A 24256-nucleotide genomic window follows, 5' to 3' on the forward strand; every position below is an offset into this window, starting at 1 on the left:
TTTAGCGGTTGAATGAGATGGGGGTGCAGTAGAGTACAGCTCAGATTCCCTACAGAGGCAGCTTCACTGTTCTCCAAATCCCATTTTACTGTTTTTGTGGCATGATTAACATGAGAGCGGTCACCTTGCAAGTTCAGACAGAAATGGCACGATGTGGGCCGTTTTTCTCCCCGCTGCATGCAGAAAACACTGGAGGGCTGTCAGAGCGCTGCAGGAAGTTTAGCATCTATCCATCCAGCACAAACACTTCACAAAATACGATTATGAGACAAGAATGCATGTCGAAACAGCTCTGTAAACTCTTAAATTACCACCAGAGACTGCCTGTTTCTTTCTTTCTTTCACTAAATGAAGCATGCAGCTGGTTTAAACGCTCCTCGGCGCTTGAATGCCTTGTGTTGCTTACTGAAATAAATCATTGCGACTTGCCGTTAAATGTAAATAAAGCCACACGGATGCGTGCACAGCTCTTATCTGCATATGCATATGTCTGAGCGTGTGTGTTTTTCATCAGAAGTGCTTAGTGGGTGTCCCGTTGAGCAACAGCATATCGTCGGTGTGAAAAGAACTTCAGCAATGTCCCAGCACTTGCTTTGCGCTGTAAACACTGGCACAGACTGAAGGTCTAAACACCTTGTAAACAGCAGCACAGCTAAGAAGCCGTAGACCAGGGCTGTCATATTATACAGGCGGCCTGAGTGGAGCGGGCGGAGGTAGTGATTTAGAGACAGGTAGGGAGTGTGCAGATAGCAGGCTCGATTTGCTTGAATGAATCACTGTTTGTTTGGGGCAGGCTTCGAGGGTGGTCCGGTGAGTCCGACCTGAGACTGAAACACATGATTTAGAGATGAAAGTGTCGAGGAAGTGCTGATGTACGACTGGAAGGGGAAGGGTCAAGGGAAACGGGGGAGTCGGGGATGTAAGTGAGTTCAGTTTCCTTCTTGGATGGACACATGCACCGCCAGGTTCAGTGTTTTTTCTTTTCTCTGTCCGTCGTCACTCCGTGCTCTTATTACTGTCCGGAGGCAGAAGCGATAGAAGAGCGTGACGCTGACTGATCGATCCCGACCCAGACGAATAACAGACCTCAGGTCGAATTTGTGAGCTTGGAGTCTTTGTTTTCTTTGCAGTCAGGCTCAACCGGTAAAGCTCTCCTCATTCATTTCAATTATCCCGCAGCGCGCAGGCTTCCTTGCTAATTTTAGCTTGCATGCATGAGCCCCTCTCCGGGCCTTGTGCGTAAACACGTCTAAACGCGACCATATGCACCGAGCGTTCGACAGGCGAGGGGGAGGAGTGTGTGTGTGGTTTGTGCGTGTCTAATTTATGTGTCAGCGCTTTCATCTCGGAGCTAAAAAAAGGAAGTAAAAGGCCATCAAGAATCAGGTAGAGAGTGTCTTCTTTAATAAAATATGATCCTTTTGCTAATTGTCCCCAATTGAGCAATGATCAGTCTCAGATCTCAGCAATCGGTTCTCGCTTCGGCAGTAAAAATGGACGTTGGTAAAGGGGGGATGTGGCTGTGTACCGGGGGGATGACGCACTTAAAATGTGCCACTTCAGCCCGTGAGGACCCCCCTCAAAACACTGATGTGCTTCTGCCCCATTAGTGTCATCAATAATGTAGCTCTGGAGGGCCTTGAAACTGCCCGATGATCTCCACAATCAGCACTTTAGGTGTAAGCTTTTAGTGAGGATGGCCATTTCTCCCACTCCACAGCGCGTCAGCGTCCACGTTTCAGCCGAGACACCATTTTCTCCCTGACCTTTCGCTGACTGTGGATAAATTACCAACATTTGAAAAGCAGCGTGACGGCTTTATTTCTCTTTTTCAGCGTGCAACATTTTTGCGTGTAATTATCGCCCCGCTTCATTGGTCCACTTAGCTTCCCTCCTAATTTCAAACAGGTGTTTTAGGATATTAACAAAGCTATTATTAAGAGACCAAAGGAGGGAAGTTGTAATTTAACAACCAACAGTTTCTCTCATATCGTGTGCTGGGCTTTTGTTATTTGCCTTGTTGGGCTGCCATGTAGGGAGAAAGCTTCCACCGCTGCCGCAGAGGACCTGCCAGAGGAATATCACCATTTCCCCTTTCTTCATCCCTCAAGATCCAACGCTGGAAGCCATTCTCGGTGCTCTGTGTCAGCCTTCACCAGACGAGGCTGTGATTGTACTTTCCTTCCTCCTGTAAATCCCCAGTGATCCCCGGTCCAGTCAGCCAGCGGGGCTCTTCTTAAACGCCGCATTGACTCGCGAGGCTCGGCCTTTTTTCCTCTCAGATCTTCAATCAGTTTGCGGGGCGACTTTTTTTCTGAATGGTTCACTAAGTGAAGCAGGTCCGGTTGTCTTGTCTCCCATGACAGCAGAGAAAAGTGGAGGAGACTGATAAATATTTCAGCGCTGCTGACGCTGGCACTCGTCCCAAGTCGGGATCGCGAGGCCGTGAAGGAGAGGGGGGGCGTTACACGGGCAGGAAATGGGGAATTAAGGGGGGTCATGGTAAATAAAGATTCACCCATATTTACCATGAAACAGGAAATGGATGTGTTGAATTTTTTCTCTTCAATTATTCATTCCTGTACTTTAGAAAATGTATTTATAGCTTTAGTTTTTTGAGGTGAGGTCAGTGTTTCAGCTTCCATATAAATCCCACTCAGCCTTATGTTACTGTATGTGCTCCTGTGGGCCTCAGGTACATTAAGATTTTATCTGCTGAAACAAAAACAATATTGAAGCCAATGAAAATGCATTCGCACCGGAAATTAAGTGCGACCTCGTGGAGATTTGAGCTTAATTGTTGAGTGTTTATCAGCAGTGAATACTGTTCCTGTGCTGCAGAGCAAGATAATTGTTCACTGTTAGAGGCACAATAGGCTTTTCAATATGGTTTAATTAGCTGGATCAAATGAGTAAAGATGCACTGATGTAACAGTATGCATGATGAATGAGCAGATCGTGCCCTTTGGTGCCTGGCTCTCTAATACCATTTCATCCCCTAATACCGACGATGAGTCATAGGAACAGGGAGGAGGAGGGGAGGAGGAGGGGGATGCTGGATGAGAAAAGCACAGGATGGAGAAAAGAGGAGGCACGACAGGAGTTGGTGGGATTCGCTGGTGTGGAGGGGTGGGGGCGAGGGGAGGGGGGATGCTCATCAGAGCCGCAGTCCTGAGGGCCTGCCCACAATATAGGAAGCTGCGGTTCACCATGTACGCATCGCCCGCCACTGTTTACGACAGGAATATGAAAAGGAAAATGACGTGCGAGACAAACTCTCGGTGACGTCAAACCGAAGATAAAGTCCAGACGCTTGAGACGCTGCGACATGTTTCTCTAAAGACTCCAGGCACCTCCACTCCACCAATTTCCTGCTCCAGTCTAGCAGCGTATGATGATGACTATTAATTACCCTGCTCAATCACTCCTCATCCACCGGTGTGACTGGATTTTTAACAACGCTGATGCAAAAGCATGAGAAGTCCACTTTAATTCTCTTTTATTTTGCACACAGACCCATTTTTGTCAATTTCACGCGACTAACTTTTCTAACATTGGACTTTTTGACAACGTTGGTTTATGTGAAATTGACTTGAATTTTATTCACCCGGTGGCACTGTCGCACTCTGGAGGTAGAGAGCTGGCTCCCTGCCCCTGGACCCATTGCTGCAGCTCTCGAGTTCCTTGAGGCGAAGAATTAAAAACTTCAAAGGGGTGAAATCAGCCAGACTTGATAACATAACACATCACAGAGATTAGCATCTGTTGTTTAAAGAAGTTCACAAGTTCAAGGATAATCACAGTATCAGTTTTCTCTGGACAGAAAGCATTCCTGCCAGTCTGCAAACATTCCTCCAGAATTTAATAATTTCCCTCAAAATTACATCCAGTTCTTGTTTACATGCACCATTTGCGAGTGTTTACATGTGTTGTCTGACTGGATTAATGCAGTTAATCAATGTTCAGCAGAGAGTGCACTCCAAATGTCTAAACCAGGCTAATTTCAGATTTCTGCTCTGTCAGTCCCAAAGTCTCACACTGCCACAGTTTGCACCTGCATGTGCTTTTAAAAGGTAAGAGAAGGTAGCTCTGCAGAGTCCCGGTTCTTCAGCTGCTCTTGAACTATGCAGCGATTTTGACCTGTACTTTGCCGTTGCTCTGACATCGTTAAAGGGCAAAAAGAGCTGCAGGAACATGATGCAGAAAGACCCCTGAGCTGAGAAGAACACGTGTGTTTGTAGCATTGACTCTTCTGCTTCTTCTTCTTCTGCTTCTTCTTCGCCATGATGTTGAGTGTTGGCATCTCTCCCAACTCGGGCCTGTAGAGCGAGTGCTAATGGTTCGCAGCCTGAGCTGAGCTGTAACACATTTGGACCCACTTACAAGCATCAAACATACGAATTCCAGCCTCATTTCTCAGGACACTTGATAAAGCCAAAGCAGACACTTCATACAAATGAGAAAATTGGACGATACGAGTTTGTTTTGGCTTTAACAGCCTTTTTGTTTGGAGTCAAGGCGACGCACCCCCATTAAAGGCACAGAAGAAGAAGTGGATGTGTAAATACAGAAGATCCAAGAGCAGAAACTTTGCGTGGATCGGTCTGAGTGCGTATCATAGCGACAATGACGTGTCGTTTTGCAGCTGTTACATGTGTTTATACTGTATTTGATTGTCTCCAGATCTGATTTAATCCTTTTACTTTTGACAGGAAGTGAGAGTTTCTGCAAAGTCAAGTTTTAGCATTTTGGTGTTAAAAGTTACTCCTCCAACCCATTAAAGGGTCGCTTCACCCAAATGAACGAAATAAAAAACATATTTTGACCTGAGTGTGGGCAGATTGGAACCACATTGTAAAAGATGGGAACTGTTGCCAGTGAAGTCTGTTGGCAGGTGCTACGTTTGTGGAGAGTTTGTTGAAGTGAGATCATTTTACTTATTTCTCAATGAACAAGTTGTTTCTAAGATTTGACTGAATGAAGTTGCCATGGTTGTATACTCTTACAATAATGTGTAGAGGGGAAAAAAATGCTCTTTAAACTGAAATTGGGATGATTTGGGAGCATTTTTGTGCAGCATGCTATTGTGAATATGTAAATTAAAGTTGTAACTAAAAGCTTTATTAAAGTTTAATAAGTAACCTACTATCATTTGAATTTTGTTCAATTATTAAGTCATTCATAAAGCTTTCAGGAAAAATCCCTTTGGCTGGTGTCTGTTCAGTCTTTCTATTTGGTATAAATGTTGTTATGTTAATGTGAGTTTCTCTCTTTCTAATAAACCATCATGTCCGCAGTAATAAATCATAATAAATCATAAATGAAGAGTTTGTACAATATTTAATCAAGTCTTTAGTTGTAAATGTTAACAAAATGTCAAATGTGGTCTGTGGTCCAAACTCTTCGCAGGCATTTTTCACAACCTGGCAACCCGAAGGTGTTTATACAGTCCTGATTCGAAAAAAGTTGGGACGCTGAGTAGAACATAAATAAAACAGAATGCAATCATTTGCAAGTTAACTGTGTTTACTGACAACAGTTTTCCACAGTGTTCCTGAGCTCATGTAGTAGCATCTTTTATCCAATCATGTGTTCACAAAGTATTGAACCTCGCTCCATCCTCGCTGTGAACGGCTGAGCTTTTCCAGGATGCTTCATACCCAATCATGATACTATCACCTGTTACTGAATACGCAGATATTTACAAAAATTAATGAAGTTTATGAGGTAAAACATTAAATATATTATCTTGAGTATATGAGTATAAGTCAAAAAGGAAATCCTCACATTCGGTTTGATTTATGTTTTACAGTGTCCAAACTTTTTTGGATCAGCGTTACATGAATGGCTAATAACTGATCGATAAAGCAATATTTAATCATTTATTAAGCGTTAAGCCAGTTTATGCGACATATAAACCCTGTGTAAAGCTTTATAAGGAAGTGGTACTATGTTTGATTTGATTAATGTCTTAAGTTTAACAATTTTGAATTGAATGAACTGAGTTTGAGCAGTTTAGTGCACGTTCACGTACAAATTACATGCAAACAATATAAAATCTCTACTCACTGTCCAAACACTGGGCACAGACCGTCTGCGTGGCGCCGCATTTCTTCACCACGCCCTCTCCAGGTGGACACTCCTGGCAGCATTCTCCACTTCTGGTGTACTCGCCGGAGTCACAAGGGAGCAGCACCGCCCGCTCCGTCTTTGACGCCAACATTAACGCCACCTGGCACACCGGGACAGCGGTGCAGCACATCAGAGCAGAGCAAACTTTTCACACACATACAAACACACAGCGCGGGGCCAGTGTGACTTTAAACACACACTGCAAAACAAATTGATGAAAATTGCTGCCAGGTGTCCAACCTGTTCCTTAAATCCAACCGCTATCAGGATTCATCATAAATCATATTGTCTCCACCTATATTAGACACACTTTGAACACAGCAGCCGTCTAAACTGCCCTAATAGCTCCCCTGAAGGCACATCAGCCCTAATAGTAAACTTATGACAAGCTACGGCCGAGGCAGTTACCATAAAATGGTGTGTGCACGACATTGTACACATGCCCGTCCTAATTACTGTCTAAAGGTGAGAGTGGATGTGAACATCAAGCCCTGCTTCCGATCTGCACTGACACACACACACACACACACACACACACACATTCCCTCCGACCTCACTCCTGACTTCATCCATCACACTGCATGCTCACATTCATCCATTAGCCTAAATGTAACTGTAGCCCTAAATGCTAAAAGAAAAATGGTAATCATCTAACTGCACCATTTTCCAAAAATGTCCTCAAAGTCTAACACTCAAATTGGTCCTCACAAAGACAGAGACAAAAATATTTTTTGTCACTTCGGAGGACATTGCTTTGACTTATCTTAACTTTAACCAGAAAACATGTCTTAATAGTGCAGTTTAATGGTTTGCTTGTTTTTTTAACATCAATTGGAGATGAGTCCCCATAACGTGATTGTGTGCACAGATATTGAGACATTAATAAAAGTGCACATGCACACTTTTTTTTAGCAAAGCAAACCTTCACTGCTGAGGTGATAAAGCTGTTTCACATCAGATAATAAGACTCTCTATAGCTCTGTCATAATTAGCATATCAATCACAGCTACACATTTTAACTTTGCCTTAAATACCTGCAGTGCAGAACTCCCCCTTCTGGCAGTGAGAGGAAATACACACACACACTGTTGACGCGCCTTTGACGCCATAGGCTCCACTGTAGAGTTAGCTGCCGTAGACTACTCCGTCACTATGGTTGCTCCCTCCTTCAGCTCTGACAGACTAATTTTTTCTGGTTGATGTAAATCACATCATTACTGGTGCGCCAGCGTGGGAAAGTCGCCACAGACACCAGATATAAAAAACTCTAGTATACTGCGAAATACAGACAGATTTACTTGACGGTGACAGGCTTAATTAGCCTTTGTGGAAACTCATTTGGTGGGGGCATGAATGTAGCAGGCGTTCATTTATATGTAAAAATCCTGCGCTCCAGCTTTAAATACCTGCAGCACGTAGCCATTGTACTGTACATACGCATCCATTTGCTATTTAATTCATAATTAATTATCCCTCATCCTCTCTATCTGTGTAATCTACTCCAGTTGCCACCTTCTGTCTCTGCCTCCTTCTCTTGTTGCATCCTCTCAGTCCTCTCTGATATAAATGCCACGCAGCTCTGCTGGCATCAGAACTGAGGCTTGTTCCGCTGGTGTGTCTACAACAACGTTAAACAAAAGGAATTCATATCCTGACGTTTCGGAACAAAGAAAATGATTATACTGAAACACTTTTATGCCCCGTGGCTCTTATTATGTAACGAGCAGGGGCTCATTTTCACTTAATTCACATTTGCTGAGGCATCAATTCAATCTTTTCTGTCTTTCTCTCTCTCGTTTGTCCCTCCTCTCTCTGCTGGCCCTGCTTTCATTCAGAAACAGATGTACTGAGCAGCCAGCAGCTCTCTCACTCTCACTCCTCTTGCTCAATATTCCCCCCTCTCTGTCATTTCACTTTTCGCTCTCGAGGTGCGTTTCATCTCTCCCGGCTCTACAGCCAGTTATTCTAACATTTCTGCACAAACCATCCTTTTATTTGAGTGTATTATCAGCATTAAAGTCATGGTTTTATCTGTAAAAATGAACTCTGGATGCAGCCCAAAACCTCAAGAGGGTTGCCTCTTGTATGTGCAGGAAAAGGATTCATGTCCCTGACTGCTGCGCCAGCCCCCTTTCCTGTGACATCTCCCTGGAATATCACTCAGCTCAAACACAGATTAATGGCAAAATCAGCAGGAAATTAGTTCACCAGCAGCAGAAACATGCTTCTGCACGCACACACACTCGTACAGTGACCCTGCTGGGATATGCTTGGTTTGTGTTCTCCTCAATTTCATGCTCAATTTGAGAGTTTATTTCTAAATTTAATTCTACCAAAGTGCACCCGACCGTCACCGCCCTTTAAACCAGCTGTCATAACAGAGTGTCCCCTCACATCCAGGGCTGTTCACATGATGACTGAGCTGCCCAATTAGACCAGCTGCTGTGGACATACCAGGGCGCTGGGAGGATGCGCCCTCTGCTTCGTGCTTTATCGCCACCGTCCTCCACAATCAGCTTCTTCACATTATTAGAATAATCATGCTTTAAACTAGCCAAACAATTTGCAGCTCGTGTTGGATAAGAACTTAATGAATCAATTTACTTTCCATTATCTGCAGCATCTTTATCTCTTCTTATGTTGAAGTAACTAAAAACTAGAAGCAAATTACGTCTACTCATTAGTGCTATTAAACTCTGGGTCAAGGCGCCTGTCAGCAGACGGCTCCTGGATGTTTGGATGCAGCCCAATGTGAAGCAGAAATCTCAATTTTCCAGAAACGAATCGCAGCAGGGCTGTCTAACTTTTCCTTCCTGGATGAAAACCAAGAAGGAGGTGTGTGTGTGTGTGTGTGTGTGTGTGTGTGTGTGTGTGTGTGTGTGTGTGTGTGTGTGTGTGTAGGAGTGTGCATGCAGGGGCATGTGTACACGGGATATAATATAGCCCGGGCATAATAACAGATGCAAACCAGTTGGTGTTGCATGCAGTGCCTACATGTTCAGCAGGACAAAATGGCATATCAGTCCTTTACTGGGGCATTTTAGAGGGAAACATCACAGCACTCGCACAGCACACACTGAAACCCTGCTCACAATATTGGAGAAATATAACAGGCATCACAAAAGGGATTATAAACGCCATGAAGAGCTCTGAAGTCAAGGAAAACTCACGACAAAAGTCTCTGCAGGATTATTAGTTAGCAATATCAAAGGGTCCCTTCACACAATCTCAGCTCCAGCTGGGACATAGAAACATCAATGAAAGGATATTTAAGAAAAATAATATTAAGTGCAAAAGGTCCCTAAAACTCAGAGTACAGAGTAATAAAGCAGTTTTATAAGAATATTGCAGCAACACACACTAGTTATTGTATAGGCTACTTACCAAAGCGCACAGAATCACCAGTGATAAGGGAGTAGTCATCCTGTGTCGCCTGCTGGACTCACATAAAACAGATCTTGTGCAGAGAAGGCAGCGCTATGTGGAGGAGGAGAGAGTAGCGCTCATTTTAATTCCAGCGGCGCGGATTTTATCAATGAGTCCGCACCATCACGCGTCCGCCCGGGACCTCTGGGCTGGAGTCAGATGCGACTGTCGGTGCACCCCCTCCGCGGCAGCACCGCCACCACACACCACCTCAACAACACAGAGAGAGAGAGAGGAAGAGGAGGAGGAGACCGTCCTGTCCGGAGTGCTGCTCAGCTGCAAGTGCACTGCGGAGGAGGCGAGAGGAGAGAAGAGAGGGGGCACGTCCACCCTCCAGTTTATTACCCCTGATAGAACTGCAGTAAGACTATACAACCTGCTCCTCTCTCCCCCCTCCCCCTCTCTCTCTCTCTCTCCCTCTCTCCTGCTTTGAGGTCTGATTCAAAAGTGACATAAACATGATTTAAATCTATTGTCCAACATTAATGTCTGACACATCCAGCAGCATCACACCCCCTTCCGCCATCCCCTCTCTTTAACGCACGGAGCCAGCCTGCATTGTTTGCTGGGGACGAACTGAAGTGGGCTGCACGGATCCCTGACCCTCAACCCGATCCGGCACCTTCGGGATGAAGTGAAACGTCGGTTGCGAGCTCGAGTCTCATCGCCAAACACCAGAGGCTGACTTCACCAATGCTGCTGCGGCTGAATGGGAGCAAATCCCTGCAGCCAGATCCCAAAATCTGGCGCAAAGCCTGAAACCAGAAGAGTGGAGGCGGCAACAGCTGCAGATTAGTGGAATTACAAGTGTCCACATACTTTTGGCCATAAAGTCTGTCACCTAATCTGGATGAATTGTTGTGCACTCTCTCTCCCTCTGCACGACTGAGGATGGATTGCATTATCATGACATGTGTTTCAAATATTGTTTTCCTCTCTACATATGCAAATGAGGCAGGCAACATATTGCGAACGCCTTTCCATAAAATGCACTACAAAACAAGACCACCAAAAGCACAGCCACAAAACCCGTCCCGAGAATCAGGTCAACGCACGAGCACCTAAAGGAACCTAAATGAGTGCAGGGACAGCAGGTGTTTCTATTTTTCTGTCGACCTCTTCACTCTCCGTATCTGATCAATCTGTTGCACAAAATCTCAAAGTTTAAACGAACTTTGTGGCTTCATGTGTGCGCAAAATGCTAATTACCAGGCAACATCCAGGTCCGAGCGTCCTCATGTCAGTTTACAAGGTGCGCTGTCGTCATGCGCCACAAGAGGGCGACTCAGCTGAGCTCAGATCAGCTGCAGCTCACTCTGACTGTGTCTGCTGATCATGAGCTCAGCAGTGAAGGATGAGATTGTTCTTCACCAAAGAGGAGTCAACATGTTAGTGTGTCACACTGCTACACTTTTGTCCCTGCATGTATGTGTGGAGATCCAGCAAAATGTAGACCAGGATTATTTTCCTACATTTATCTTTTTTATTTGATTACAATCACTGACTCATTTATATTTTTGTACTGTTGTTTTCTGGAAACCTGCTCAGCATATTGAGGTTTTGAACCGCGTGCATCCATTAAGCATCTGTCCGCTGCATCACGGTTATTCTTTATTTATTTGCTTACTTTCTTAAGATGATACTAAATTTGGTGCGACCACTCCAAAACCACTAATGCACGTCTAAGCGCTGTAATTGTGTTTGGTGCTCGTCGAGGTACTCAGCCTTTACACTTAAGGAAGAGCCAGTGTTGATGGATATTGATCCGAGAAGATGCGACGATGAGTAGCTACCAAAAAAAAATGTACAGCTTTATCTGCGTCCAGCCTTTTCCAGGATCTCCTCCCTGTGCAGTCCTCCCGCCACTTCCACCTTCTGCACCCGATCATGAGCTCAGGGGACGCGGAGGCCGCTGCCCCCAAAGAAGCAGCAGCAGCCACAAGGTGATTCAGTTACACTGTTGAGATCCAAATGCTCTCCAGTATTGATCTTGGGACACATCAATTTTCCCACTTCCTACATCCTCCTTTGAGATCACCCCTGCAGCACCAATGACTAACCCCCGTTCTGATGACTCTGACAGCTCTCCTCTCTGTCAATAGCCATCTCTGATTTTGTGCTCACATGTCGAACCCTTTGAATCCACCGTTTAGTGTCCACCGCAGTCTTGAGTAAAGCCTCCAAGTCCTTAAATAAATGCTACTCATTAACATCAACAGCCACCTTGTTTGATTCGGACAACGCTGTCGCAGAGATGTACTACAACTCCAGGCTGAAATGTATCCAACCAACAGCCAGAAATAGAAAAATGTCCTCTTAATGTGAGCTCTGTTAGTTGTGTTATGGATCTATGGATATGTGCTGACGGGGCCTTTGGCGGGATACATGTATTTTTCCAGCTACGTATCACATTTCCAGCCATATGACTGGTCAGCGAAAGGAAATGTCATGTCAGTCTGCAAGGTCACCAATAAAATCTAATCTCGATGCGGACGACTCTCGACCCGGTGGAAGTCGTTGAGGAGAGTGAGTCAAGCGCCTTCGTGGGACGCTTTCTTCCTTTGTGAGTGTGGAAATGAATTTTATCACTGCTGTCAGTTCATCTTGCATTTAGACTGCGTTTCTGGCTGCTGCAAATACTTATTTTGAAAAGTGAAATGTAAAAATTAAAAAGGTGAAATGTTGAGTCTGGTCGTAATTGAAGTGTTTTAAATGTTAATGTTTTGCTTACTTTGCAGCTGTTGATGTTTAAACACACTTTAAATACCTTGATTCAACCTTTACACAGCGAGTTAAACACAAGTGAAGTCTTTTAAGTGATGGAAGAAATAAACTGTGTTGCTGTTTCACATTTGCTGTATTTCTCTTTAATCTGGTGCATCTCTCTCCTGCTGTGTGCGTTGTGTGTTCTGCGTTCTTGTGAGTCACATTAAAGACACGTTTCCATCTCTTGTTGATGTTTCTTCTGGTTATGATTCAGATTCTTAACATCTCTACATTGTTTGATTAGCCGCTGAGCTGCCTGCAGTTATGTCTCCAGTGTGGAGCATTTGGACACGGGCACAAAACGTGTAATGACTTTCAGCTTTGAGGGTCTTTGAACATGTTCTCATCCATGTTGGGTGACCAGTGGAGGAATCATGGGCCTTTGTATACATATGCCCTCTAATTTTCAGTTCATACTCCACTTTAGGCGCCTCAAATTAAAGCTGAGAGTCACATATTTATCCTGAACTGACTCACTTTCTCTGAAGGATTTTCTTTTTTTTGGCCAGAGCGTGGATGATCTACATAATTGATCACTTCCTGGTCGCTCACATCCTGATTGCAGGAGTAAGACAAACGCCTGCTTCATTAAAAACGTGGCTTGAGATCTGAAGGAAACCAACTGAGGATTCGAACTGGAGGAATGTTTTTCTCCTCTTTAATGCTCGTCTTGGTGCATAAAACACAGATGTTGTCCTGTTCAGACACAGATAAGTGGAGTCAAGACAAGCAGCTTCTCCTGCAGAGCAAAGACGGTGGCATGATGTTACAACAGTGCAGTGATTTCTTCTGTTTGTGCGGTTGGGGTGACAGTTTGGGGATGATATAAGAGTTGGATGACCACTGAATGAAAGTTATGGCCCAGCATGCATTGAGGGAGCTGCTGGGAGAGGCGCGTAGAGTCAAGAGGGTGGACACCACATGTGTTTGAATAGTCTGCCAAGCAGGGGAAAGGACGTCACCTGTGACTGGTTACGCATCTAAAAACAAGAATTATAGTTCCCGTTAAAGACAGAGGAGGAGTTGAACTCACCCGTCACAAATTGCCCGCAAATATAAACCGCGGAAAGCACTCGCTGAAAGCTGGACACGAGCCAGAGCTGTAGGGGAACGTACACTTCACTCCTGGCAGGCTGTCTTTACACTGTCATATCCATGGTCGGGCTTTTTTTCTCCCTGGTTAACTTTAGCTCTGAAAGATTGCCCATGTCCAGAATGTTAAGCTCAAGTATCGGAGGTTCAAAGAGAAGAATAAAAAGGGATTTTTCAGCAGCTGATCCCATCAGGGTCGTTTAACTGGCCTTGTTGCCGCTTTATTGCAAGAACCGGAGAGCTTTTCTTACAACAATGTCCTCATATATTCATGAAAAACAGATACAGATGCAAAGGCATTGTGAACGTTTCCATCTCTGAATTCGCAGACAAACTCAAGCTGTAATCGATGCTTTTGAATATTTGGCCACTGGCCGTGGTTTCTCCTTCCTGTGGCTTCCCTACAATGACTAACATTTCCTGCTGATATATTCATCCTGCCAGCACTCGCACAAAAGGCTGCGTTACATGTTCGAAGACACGTTACTGAGCTTTTTTTAACCAGCTCTCTTCACTCTGAGCAGTGCTAAGTGAGTTATTTAAGCATAAATTAACTCGCCTGCTAATTACAGTATGTGAGTGATTAAAGACTTCCACTGCGTCTGGATCCACTGAACAGGCCGAGCCCTAATTTCTGCTTATGTTATTTTCATGTGGAGGGTGTGTTTCTGTGTTTGTGAAGGAAACTGTCCCCCTGGGTAATGTGCTTCAATGACTCATGTTTACTCTGCATTTCTACAAAGCCTGATTTTTCTCTCTGAGTTCAAGAGCAATTTATTGGAAACGCTGCTCTGCGCAAAATCAAAGCGGGGAGTCGACATTCAGGACTTTTCATCACGCAGTTTCCCTCTCATCTGTTGTTCTTGGATGTTCAAAGCATTGTTTTCAGCTGTGTACGTCCAATGCACATTCCATAGTGAAGGAGCGGGAGAGCTGACCTGCAGCCAGCCAGACCGCTCATGTGGGACGCCAGAAAGCCTGAGCAGGATTAACAGCGTAACAGTTCGTATAGAAGATGGAATCAACTAACGAAGCACCAAGTAGCTCCTGAATTACAGACTCCAGTAGAACATGTTAGTATATGATGATCAGTTCAGGGTCAGCATCGACACATCGATATGATCTGCTAAACAAAAGCTCGGTACTTGGTACTTGGCAGCATTGCCACTTTGAGCATGATAGCATGCTGACATAGCATGTAGTTCACAATACAGATGTGCTTAAGCGTTCACAGATCTGCTTGCAAGCAAGGCCGTCGACTCTTCGTCTTGATGTCTTGTGTCATTCATTCCCAGGAGCAAGCATAAGTCCCCTCCCAGCATATGTGACCACTATATTAGCGTGGCTGATTTTCCAGCTTGACACAGTAAAATTAGTGCTTTGGGGCTGCATAAACTCATTAAAAATCTGGCTTTGATGACACACAGTTTATATACATACATCTGTATTTGTGTGTTTTCTGTTGAATGCTTTTATTGGGAGTTATTTTTCCAATCAGAACAATAATTCCGACTACAGTTGATTTACTCCAGCACAACTGCACACCAGATCCCCAGAATTTGTTCTTTATTTCAGCAGGAGACCAGAGGGTGTTTTGGAGCAAACTGCTCATTTTTCAGCCAACTTTCTCAGTGTGAAATGTGTTTTTTTTCCCAGTAAAAACTCTCTGATCCCCTGCAGAAAAAAATACTTCCAGAGATCTGCTGTGAGGTGAGATTACAACTTCTAAAACAATAGTTATAATAAGACTTTAATCAGTGTTGCGTTCAGGTAGCATCACTGATTGAGAGCAAATTACCTCAAGTGGCAAGTGTCCTGGCCACCATAATCACAGGACATTAATTTAGCAGCAGTTAATTCCTGATTTTCTTCCAACTCAGTGTAATTTTTAAGTTTTATATTTTAATTACAGGTCCCACATAAGCACCTCCATCAGAGTGGTACTTATGACCCTGATCCACATGTGCAGGATGACTGTATCTTGCTAGAAAGCCGATATTTCTTTACATGAGTGGGTGTATTCTCTGCAGACTCCAGAGGCTTGTGTTCTGAACTCAGCCACATGCAGCAGAGGTGCAGTAAAGCATCAGGGTCCAGCCTCAGCCTCGTCACAGTGCTGAAACCAGACGAAAGCAGACAGGCACATCTTTGAGCAGGTGCACCGTCGCATTCCCGGACAGCTGTAAAAAGGACACCAGCGCTCCTCTTGCTTCTTTCTCCACATGGCCGGTGGTCGGAGCATGCCCACCTCCTGGATCACCCTCAGATCCCCCCGCTGTCACGGCGTGGAGAGGCAGTAGCATGAAAGCAGCAGGTTGTAAAACATGTGACCCCCTCAGAACAAATGACCCTCATGTACCTGGGAACCAGAAGCTGAAAGGTGCAGCAGAACAACAAAGACAGGTTGTATTTACACAGGTGACGCTCGGGAATCATTTCACCGACACACTCACTGCAAAAAAATATCATTTTTTACCACTCATTTCATCGCATGTTTAGTTTTTAAATTATTTTTCTTGGTACAAGTGGAAAATCTCTGTCAGGATGTTATTCAGATGTTTCAGCAGTGTGTGTTTTAGACTAAAAAGAAAAAGGAGACTATTCAAACATTATTATTCAGGTGAATAATTAACACAACTGATTTTACGAATATCAGGAAAATGAGACTCAGCGTATCAGTTCACACCGTGTGAAACCAAAATGAAGATTGATTGAGTTAATGTTTTCAAGCCAAACCATGATTTTTTTTTTCTAAACCAAACCAAGTAGTTTTGGTGCCTAAACGAAGTGACCATGTGACAGGGCTAACCACGGCCAGCTTCATTATGAAAGTGTAACCAGACCATGCCAAGGGGTCCTGACCAACCGTCTGCATTGGTTTGGGGTTTTATGGCCTCATAATAGCCGTCATAGCCACAATAGTCAGGATGATACTTGGAGAAATCTGCCTTTTTCGCTGTACAGGTGAACTGTCCATTTAACACTCAGTGGTTAAAGCTGGGGGCCACACAGACATTGTTCTGCTGCGCTGTAGCTGGATGCAGATTCCCTTTTACAGTAAGCAGAAAGGATCATATACACAGATCACCTCCACAGATAATCAAATCCAATGAGAAAATCATTTAAAAGGTTCTGACGGGAACGTTGTGTGGAATTTCCCAGTGGCTAAAAGAGACTTTTTATCGTGCGTTAGATAAGATAACCTACATAAAACAAGCTGGATTAGTCTGTCAGAAGCTGGACTTGTATAAGTTTCAGTGTAACAGCAGATGACTGATCTGATACTGAACAGAGACCAGAAGATGCTTTAATTGTCGAGCTGCCTTTTTTCTTTTTTTCTCTTCCTGTATCTTATTAACTTTTTGATCATTGCTTCGTTCTATTATCCCACAGGGGTGCTTTACCTTTAATTGTCATATTTTATCATCTAATTGTCTGAGTTGCTGCCTTGATCATTTGGTTCCTCTTGAAAACGACAACAAAGATGAGTTTTATGAGGCGGTTTAGAGATCGCCCCTTCGTCTGAAGTAATAAAACAGTTTCTGTATCCGTCACCCACTCCTCTCCGGGGAGTGAAGTGAAGCACTGCCTCAGATAAGACCATTTATCCGCTGTAATCGAGAGAAGTAGTTCTTATCTGCTGTCGTTCCTCTTTTCTCCGTCCTCTTCATGGTGACGCTTCAGCTAACCTCTATAATCAGCCAAATGGATGAGCTGCATCACTCAAGGTGATGGTGATGGAACATTGATGGCGCTGTGTGATTTTAAGCCTTGACGTCTATCGGGACATTATTCCCTGCTCTGTGAGTGCATCAGGCACCTCACTGGATAAATGCTGTCTTTCCCCGGCATCAATCAGAAGAGCTATATTGTTATGATGCTCCAATATATTCAAATTTGAGAACTGCAATAATATTGGAGCTGTTTCCTCAAATAGAAGAAATTGGACATCTGCATAATACCCCTGCAGGCGGAGACATTTACATTTCACTTGCCTTGCGCACATTTTGTCTCATGCGGGCACAACATCCTGGGATCAAAGGAGTTTAATGTCTGCGAATAAAGCAGGACGTTGTTATTTTAGGCTTCCTTTGGTCTGCAGGAGCGTCCTGGGATCTCACGGGCCACCGCCGTTTTGAGGTCTACGGCACCTGGAGGGAGGCAGCCAAGGTGGAAGGAGAGGAGAGAGAGAGGCCACGAGTGAAATCGAAACAAATGAAAAGAGGTGTTAAGAGCAAAGAGGAGGCGAAAAGTGAGAGCAACCTGAGGATGAGTATTGACAGCGGGGCACAGAAAGGGGAGTAATACGATTAGCTGGTTGGATGGTATTGAATAGCAATCATAGATAACTTGATCCTCCTCCTCTACCTTCCTCCAAGCATCCTTTTCTTCCAGAACGTGATCATACTGAGCTCCGGACTTCCACAAACAGCTCAATACTATCATCGAGTAGTGAAGGCTTTAATTCAGATGCTTAATCACCTTTTTGTGCGCGTGAATCCATGCGTGCATCTCGACAGGATTTTATTTCAGCGTGCAGCATGTAAAGTTGCTTTCCGTCTCACCGATCAAAGGCCGTAACCTTGCGTGGGTCAGTCGCGTTCGCTCAACCAGCGTACATGGCTGGCTGCTAATGTCCTGGAAATCCTCGACACAACATAAACCTTCGCAGTGTGTGTCTGTGAGCTGTAAGTCTCAGCTCTAAACATGAAATCTGCATTCGCTTGCCTGCCTTTCTTTCCTGTTCTCATTTTTTTTTTGTTTTATCTTGTTTCCCAGCGAGCACCATCGCATATCTGCCCTTACACAACATGCATCCCAATAAGCTCTTTACATCCCTTCATGTTGTTGTCATTCAAGCCACAGAGCTCAGCTCAGCCAGGCTTTTCCTTCCAGCGGCTGCAGCATCATATAGCCACAGCAGATTAAAGTCAGTCAACCAGATATAATGTCAAGGATTGTATCAACGGCAGACTAAATTCATGGACCCTGCCATGTATAAAATAACCCTGATTATCATATTAATGGGGCACAGCAGAAAAATACATGCACAGCCTATGAACCACTTCTCAAACTTTTTGGCTTGTGACCATTAAAATGAAGCAATTTATGACTCCGTGGCACACTGAGAGAGTTCTCGCAGTTCTTGGTTGAAATATGTTTGAACGCAGTTCAGCCATAAACTGATTTTACCTCCTGAGACAGTTTCATTTGAATACATTTGGCGGTTCGAAGAGGTAAAACTGTGCAGCATTTCCATGAAAAGTGCAAAGATTCGAGGAAAATCCGAGTGAATCCATCAACCAGAGCGTCCAGGTTGGGAAACACGGTGAAAGTTCAAACAAGATGAGGAGTCTGCAACCACGCTCGCAGCTCTATGGGAGCTTAGCAGTGAAATGCTTTCTGCCAGGGAAAGAAAAAAAACTTACTATAGATTAAATAAAACTATTTTCTGAAAAGGTTTTGACTTTCTTCATGAAATGTTTGACTTTTAAAGTAACATGAGTGCAACAATGCTAACATGCTGATGTTTAGCAGCTATAATGTTTTCCATGTTCATCATCTTTGCTTATCCAGTTAGCATGCTAAATAAATTAGCAGTAACACAAAGTACGGGTGACACTAATGGGAATGCTGCCTTCGTCTGTATCTGAATAACTGAAGAAAAAAAGAAAATACAAATGTGGATCAGCTGGTGGCGCTATAGAACAAGCCGAAAAGGTCTGGGCACTAAAATCGTCCAAACAACTTCATGATAATCCATCCAATAGTTGTTGAGATTAATAATCCAGCGCTATACGCTGCTATCATGGCTACTGATGCGTCTCTCGGTTGGAAAACAAAAAGTAAAACCAAGGTGGTGTTTCTTTAGTGTGTTTTTTCTTCCTCCAATAACTGGAAATTATCCGTTTTTTCATTTATACTAAACTTTCTAATTGGTGTTTTTTTTATCTTAAACTGAATAAATTTATTCCATTAAGTCGACATTAAATATTTCCTTTCTTTAAAATGATTCAAGTTTTTTCTTTTTTGTTTTTTTTTGCTTAGTACAGATGTTTAGATTCTTTATGATATATATCTTATTTAAGTGCAGTAATAAAATGCTGTGAGGGCATTCTGCCTTTGATGGGAGCTAAATGTCTGAAGGTGAAACCGACTTCAGGGTCAAACCACAAACCCAGTAAGCCTCCATTGATTTGCAGGGGCTCTCCTCTCATCCCTCCCTGTAATAGCTCTTGTAATAGCCACTTGCAAAGCAGATGGAGTCTAAATTTTTCACATGCAACCGCGTTGCTTTTCCTCTCTTGTGGTCTCCAGTCGTGGGGTTAATGATTTAACGAGTGAGAAACAGACACATATTCTGAATGGAACTGGAATTCGGTGCGCTGGTGTGCAGTTATTTCCCTTAATTGTTTCCTGAACTTTGCCCTTGAGGTTTTCCCTGACCCGGCATATCCTGACGGGGCTCAGTGACAGACGTGGATTTGGGAAGATGGACGAGTGTGTGTGTGTGTGTTTGTGTGTGTGGCTGCTCTGGTCTGGGCCAGGTGGCAGACACTCCTCCGTCACCTCCGCACTTGAAGTCTGGACTTATTCAGACTATTCCTCAACCATTCCACTCAAATTGTTCCCAACAGACTAAATGTGACGTTGTAATGGGGGCTCAGCGAGACCAGAGGCTCGCACATTAATGCCTTGTGTTTAGTTGATTGATAATAGTTTGGGATCAGAGCTGAACTGAGACTTTGACTTGAGTCGGACTTACGTCACTAAAACAAGTATTGACATGGCTGCTGTGATTTACACCCGTCTCTCAGTCCGGCTATTCTCTCAGGGGTAACGTAGACCAGAAGTCTTCCCCTGAGGGATCCAAAATGTACATATACAGAAGTTCTAGACTTGAGATTTGCACTTGAGTCAAACGTAAATCAGAGGAATGAGGACGTGGACTTCACTGCTGTAAAAGCTTCAGTATGACTCAAACCATCCAGGTGGCAGCAGGTGTCATCCAAACATGATGTTTATACCTGTTCCCTTGAAGATGAGGGAAAAGCCTGCAGCTGTAGAGAGCGGTGAGGGCTTTCAGATACTCTCTGTTGCACTGAGGAATGATAGCTTGAGAGAGGAGTTCAAAGCCTTGACAAAAGGTGAGTGAAGTGGGCTTGACTGTCGATTTTAGAAAGTTAAAATAAAGATCAGCATCGGCACCAATTCAAATATCCTGGATGATCTGACAGGCACTTATTTTAAAGCCGTATAACTTACTTGAGACTTCAATCTCAAGATTTCAGACAAAAACATTCAATAAAAATACCTCACACTGGCCCACACATTTATTAGCTCTTAGAAAATTACTCTTAACATGGCTTCAATGTGATGCTAACGGTGCAGCATCCACAGAACTGGAAGGCTTGAAATTTGCTTATGAAGACTTGTGAGTTCTGGACTTGCCTTTAAGGACTTGAGACTCGGCCCAGACTTGACCACAAAGACCCCTTAACGACCTGGAAACACCCAGTTTTTGCAAATTACTTGAGATTTGACTTGATCTGCCCCAAAACCCTTGACGATAAAGCTCTGGTTGGAGAGAGCTGTCGACAGGTGAGACTGGAGCCTAAAGAGAAAGAATATGTTATTTGTTAGAAGAAATATCCCCTGAACAAACAGAGTCCCTGCAGCATCACCGAAGCCTCCCTCAGTTCTTTATCACAGCTTTGACCTGAGTTTAGTTTCAGTCTCAGTCATGATTTGCATCACCTGATCTCTGTACTGTCCTCCGTCTGTTTTAGCCTAAAGACTCTTGTGAAATCTGTAAAACTGTGAGGTCATGATGCAGACTGTCTTTATGGGCTGGAAAGGGCAGAAAAGTTCAGTCCTGCCGCTGAGTTCTACACCGCACCACGTCCCAGACATCACCCCCGGGGGACGTCATCGTATCGGAGCGCGGAGGGAAGTGGAGGATGGATGATTCCTATGTTTAAATCATCCCTTTCTTCCTCTTTCTGCATCCTCGTTCCCAGCCTCTGCCCATCTCTCCGGCTGGCTTTCGTTTTCCACCTGGAAAAATAGCAGGCGGTGAAACGTGATACAGGGCGGCGGATTGGGGCGGGGGGGGGGTCGTGCCGGTCGCTGCGTTGTCCGGCTAATGGAGATGGATGCGGGCTCAAAATTGTCTCCCGAACAGCCTCGACGATGGAGAGGGAGAGAGAGGAGATCCATTTCTCCTGAGCTCCCTCCCCCGGGCTGCAGAGCTCTGAGGAGGGGGCTGAGCGCTCACGACTTGATTTGAGAGGGGGGAGGACGGCGCAGAGAGAAAAGACATGGGGAGAGTCAGAGAAGGGAGAATGAGAGAAAAGGAGGAATGACATGTTCACAACAGAGGAGGATGGATGATAAGACAGCAGGGAGACGGGGGCTGATGGAGTAATGACATCCAAAGAGGTGTAATGCAAAGAGAGAAAGCCCCGAGATGAAGACCGACAGAGATAAATAGACCATGATTGCCTACAAATCACCCTTTTGCTATTATGCTTCCTGTAAGTCCATCCTCAGTACGTCTCCGTCCCTCTCCTGTGCCCCCACAGCTGAGATTTCTCTTATCTTTTATCAGTCCTCTCAACATTTTGGGAGTTTTTGGGTTATCAGTCAACAGCAGTGCGGATGATAAGAAAACCTTACTTGTACAGCAGGAGGAGAAATATACTAAGAGCTGAACTTCAAGGGTTTTATCTCAAAATACAGCTGTAACAGTCACATAGTGAGAACGAGTGTCCAGTCCTGAATCCACATCATCTCAAAAAGGTTTTTTTCTGGAGCCAGGTTCCATTTCAGCTACAGCAGCAACAAAAACAGAAAAACATGGTGAATAAAAATCAATATTCTTGACATACAGTTTCACTTCCAGTCCAAAAATAAAGCTCATTCACTTTCGTTTTGACTTTAGAAGTGCCAGTGCCCGCCTGTCTGTCATCTCGGATATTCTCCAGATGATGAATCCTAATGTGGTAATCCACAGATTTTTCCTCAAGCGCCACAGTGAGATTTTTTTTGACATGTGTTAGAAACGGAAACAACAACAGTAAAACTACAATATGGAGACCTTTTAATCTTTTGACATCATTTTGCAAGCACACAAGGTGTGTCCAAATACTTTTGGCCATATAGAGTACTACTCAACACACAGCTTTATCTCTGGATTGTTGTTGAAGAGGACACATATTTTCTTAAATTATTCCATCTGTTCACCACCAGGATAAGTGAAACAGGTGTGGAAAACAGAGCCAGAGTGTAGCCAGAAGAAGATTTAACTGACAGCGGAAGGAAGACGTGGCTGTACCTCACCTTCACAAACATTAAAGCCTCGAAAGTTAACTGTGTTCATCTGTGCAGGAGAGTCCACATGTGTGTTTCTCCAAGTCTACAGCCAACCACTCTGAAAGCGCTTTGATGTAGTTGAAATATCTGAAATATGAAAGCACATTTTTGTTTTCAGCTGTATCTTGGCTCAGAAACATCATCATGTTCCCTTTGAGTTTATTAAAGCTGCATTAGGCAACTTTGCACGTCTGCAGCGAGAGATAACCGCTGGAAAAAGTTCAACCTAAATAACCTGATTGTCATGAAAGGTGATGTCACACACAGTCTGCCTGCATCGTGGTGCTTCATGTGTTTGATTCACTGCTGCTCGGGAGTTTGCAGGGTTTTGCTTAGCTGGTCCCTGTGAGCACAGAGGTTTGCAGAAGGAAAACAAAGAGGAAAAATTAGGAGTGGCAAAAATTAAAAAATACGCAGGGTGAAATCTTATTGCACCAATGCTCTTGTCGCTGATCAGGAGCAAATCCCTGCAGCCAGGAAAGCCTGAAACCTGAAGAGTGGAGGCTGTTATTGTAACAGATGAACAGCCATTGTTCTGCCCACAATCACACATGGGTGTCCATATACTTCTGGCCGTACACTGAATGTCTCTTCATCACATCATCTAAATCTTACTAGTTGCTCACGGTGTGCCAAAAGCTGTGTTAAGACTGTTCATGGAGTTGGACTGCATTATGTTTCTCACATTCTTGCTTCTCCACTACATGCAAACAAACCGGCCAAAATATTAGAAACACCACAAGGTTCAAAGCTTAAACCACATTAGGGTCAACACAGAAACAACTGAAGAAATCTCAACAAAGACGAGAGGTGTAAAGTTCAAATGTAAATGTTAAATGTCAGACTTCACTACATTTATTTGATAATAACTCTGCAGATCGAGGTACAATCATAAAACATAATAAATACTTTTTTATTCATTACTGCAGGTTAAGATAAAGCTTTATTGATCCCCCGGGGCTAATTCACAAGATACCCAGTAGTGTATAAAGTAATTCAAATTAGTCACCCCTTTTAAAGCTGCAACATTAGAATGATGGAAACATTAATGCATCAACAAATATAATCCAGTAACATAAATTACTCTGGAAAGGGACGCTCTGCATAACATGTACTTTTACTTTTGGTATTTTAAGTATATTTTGATGCTAATACTGTTGTACTTACATTTTCAATGCATGACTTTTGCTTGTAACAGAGTGTTTCTGCAGTGTGGTATTGCTACTTTTACTTTAAATGTAAATGATCTGAGTACTTCTTTCTCCTCTGCAGAAGTGTGACGTTTCAGTGGCCACGTAATATGATTAACCTACTCCTATACAACAGCTCCCCCTTGTGGTGAAGTACCATAACAACACTGTTGCCCAGCCAGTCAAAGGAAATGAACTATCTACTATTTACTTCCTGAAATTAACTAATGGGAAAAATATAATTAATCTATACCTCATGAAGATAAATGACTCCA

The 24256-nt window shown here is 43.8% G+C and overlaps 1 protein-coding gene across 1 annotated transcript in view; it reads right to left on the reverse strand.

The window, feature by feature from the left end:
• The window catches only part of ngfra (nerve growth factor receptor a (TNFR superfamily, member 16)), a 30651-nt gene extending 20827 nt beyond the window's left edge, over window positions 1–9824 (reverse strand). The window contains exons 1-2 of the mRNA XM_041956887.1: window positions 9517–9824; window positions 6070–6232 (exon numbers count right to left, since the gene is read on the reverse strand). Coding sequence (XP_041812821.1) covers window positions 6070–6232; window positions 9517–9555 — 202 coding nt within the window. The 5' untranslated portion in view covers window positions 9556–9824. The remainder of the gene's footprint in view (window positions 1–6069; window positions 6233–9516) is intronic.
• Between the last annotated feature and the right edge of the window lie 14432 nt (window positions 9825–24256).

This window comes from Chelmon rostratus, chromosome 17, assembly GCF_017976325.1.
Source record: "Chelmon rostratus isolate fCheRos1 chromosome 17, fCheRos1.pri, whole genome shotgun sequence".
NCBI lineage: Eukaryota > Metazoa > Chordata > Actinopteri > Chaetodontiformes > Chaetodontidae > Chelmon > Chelmon rostratus.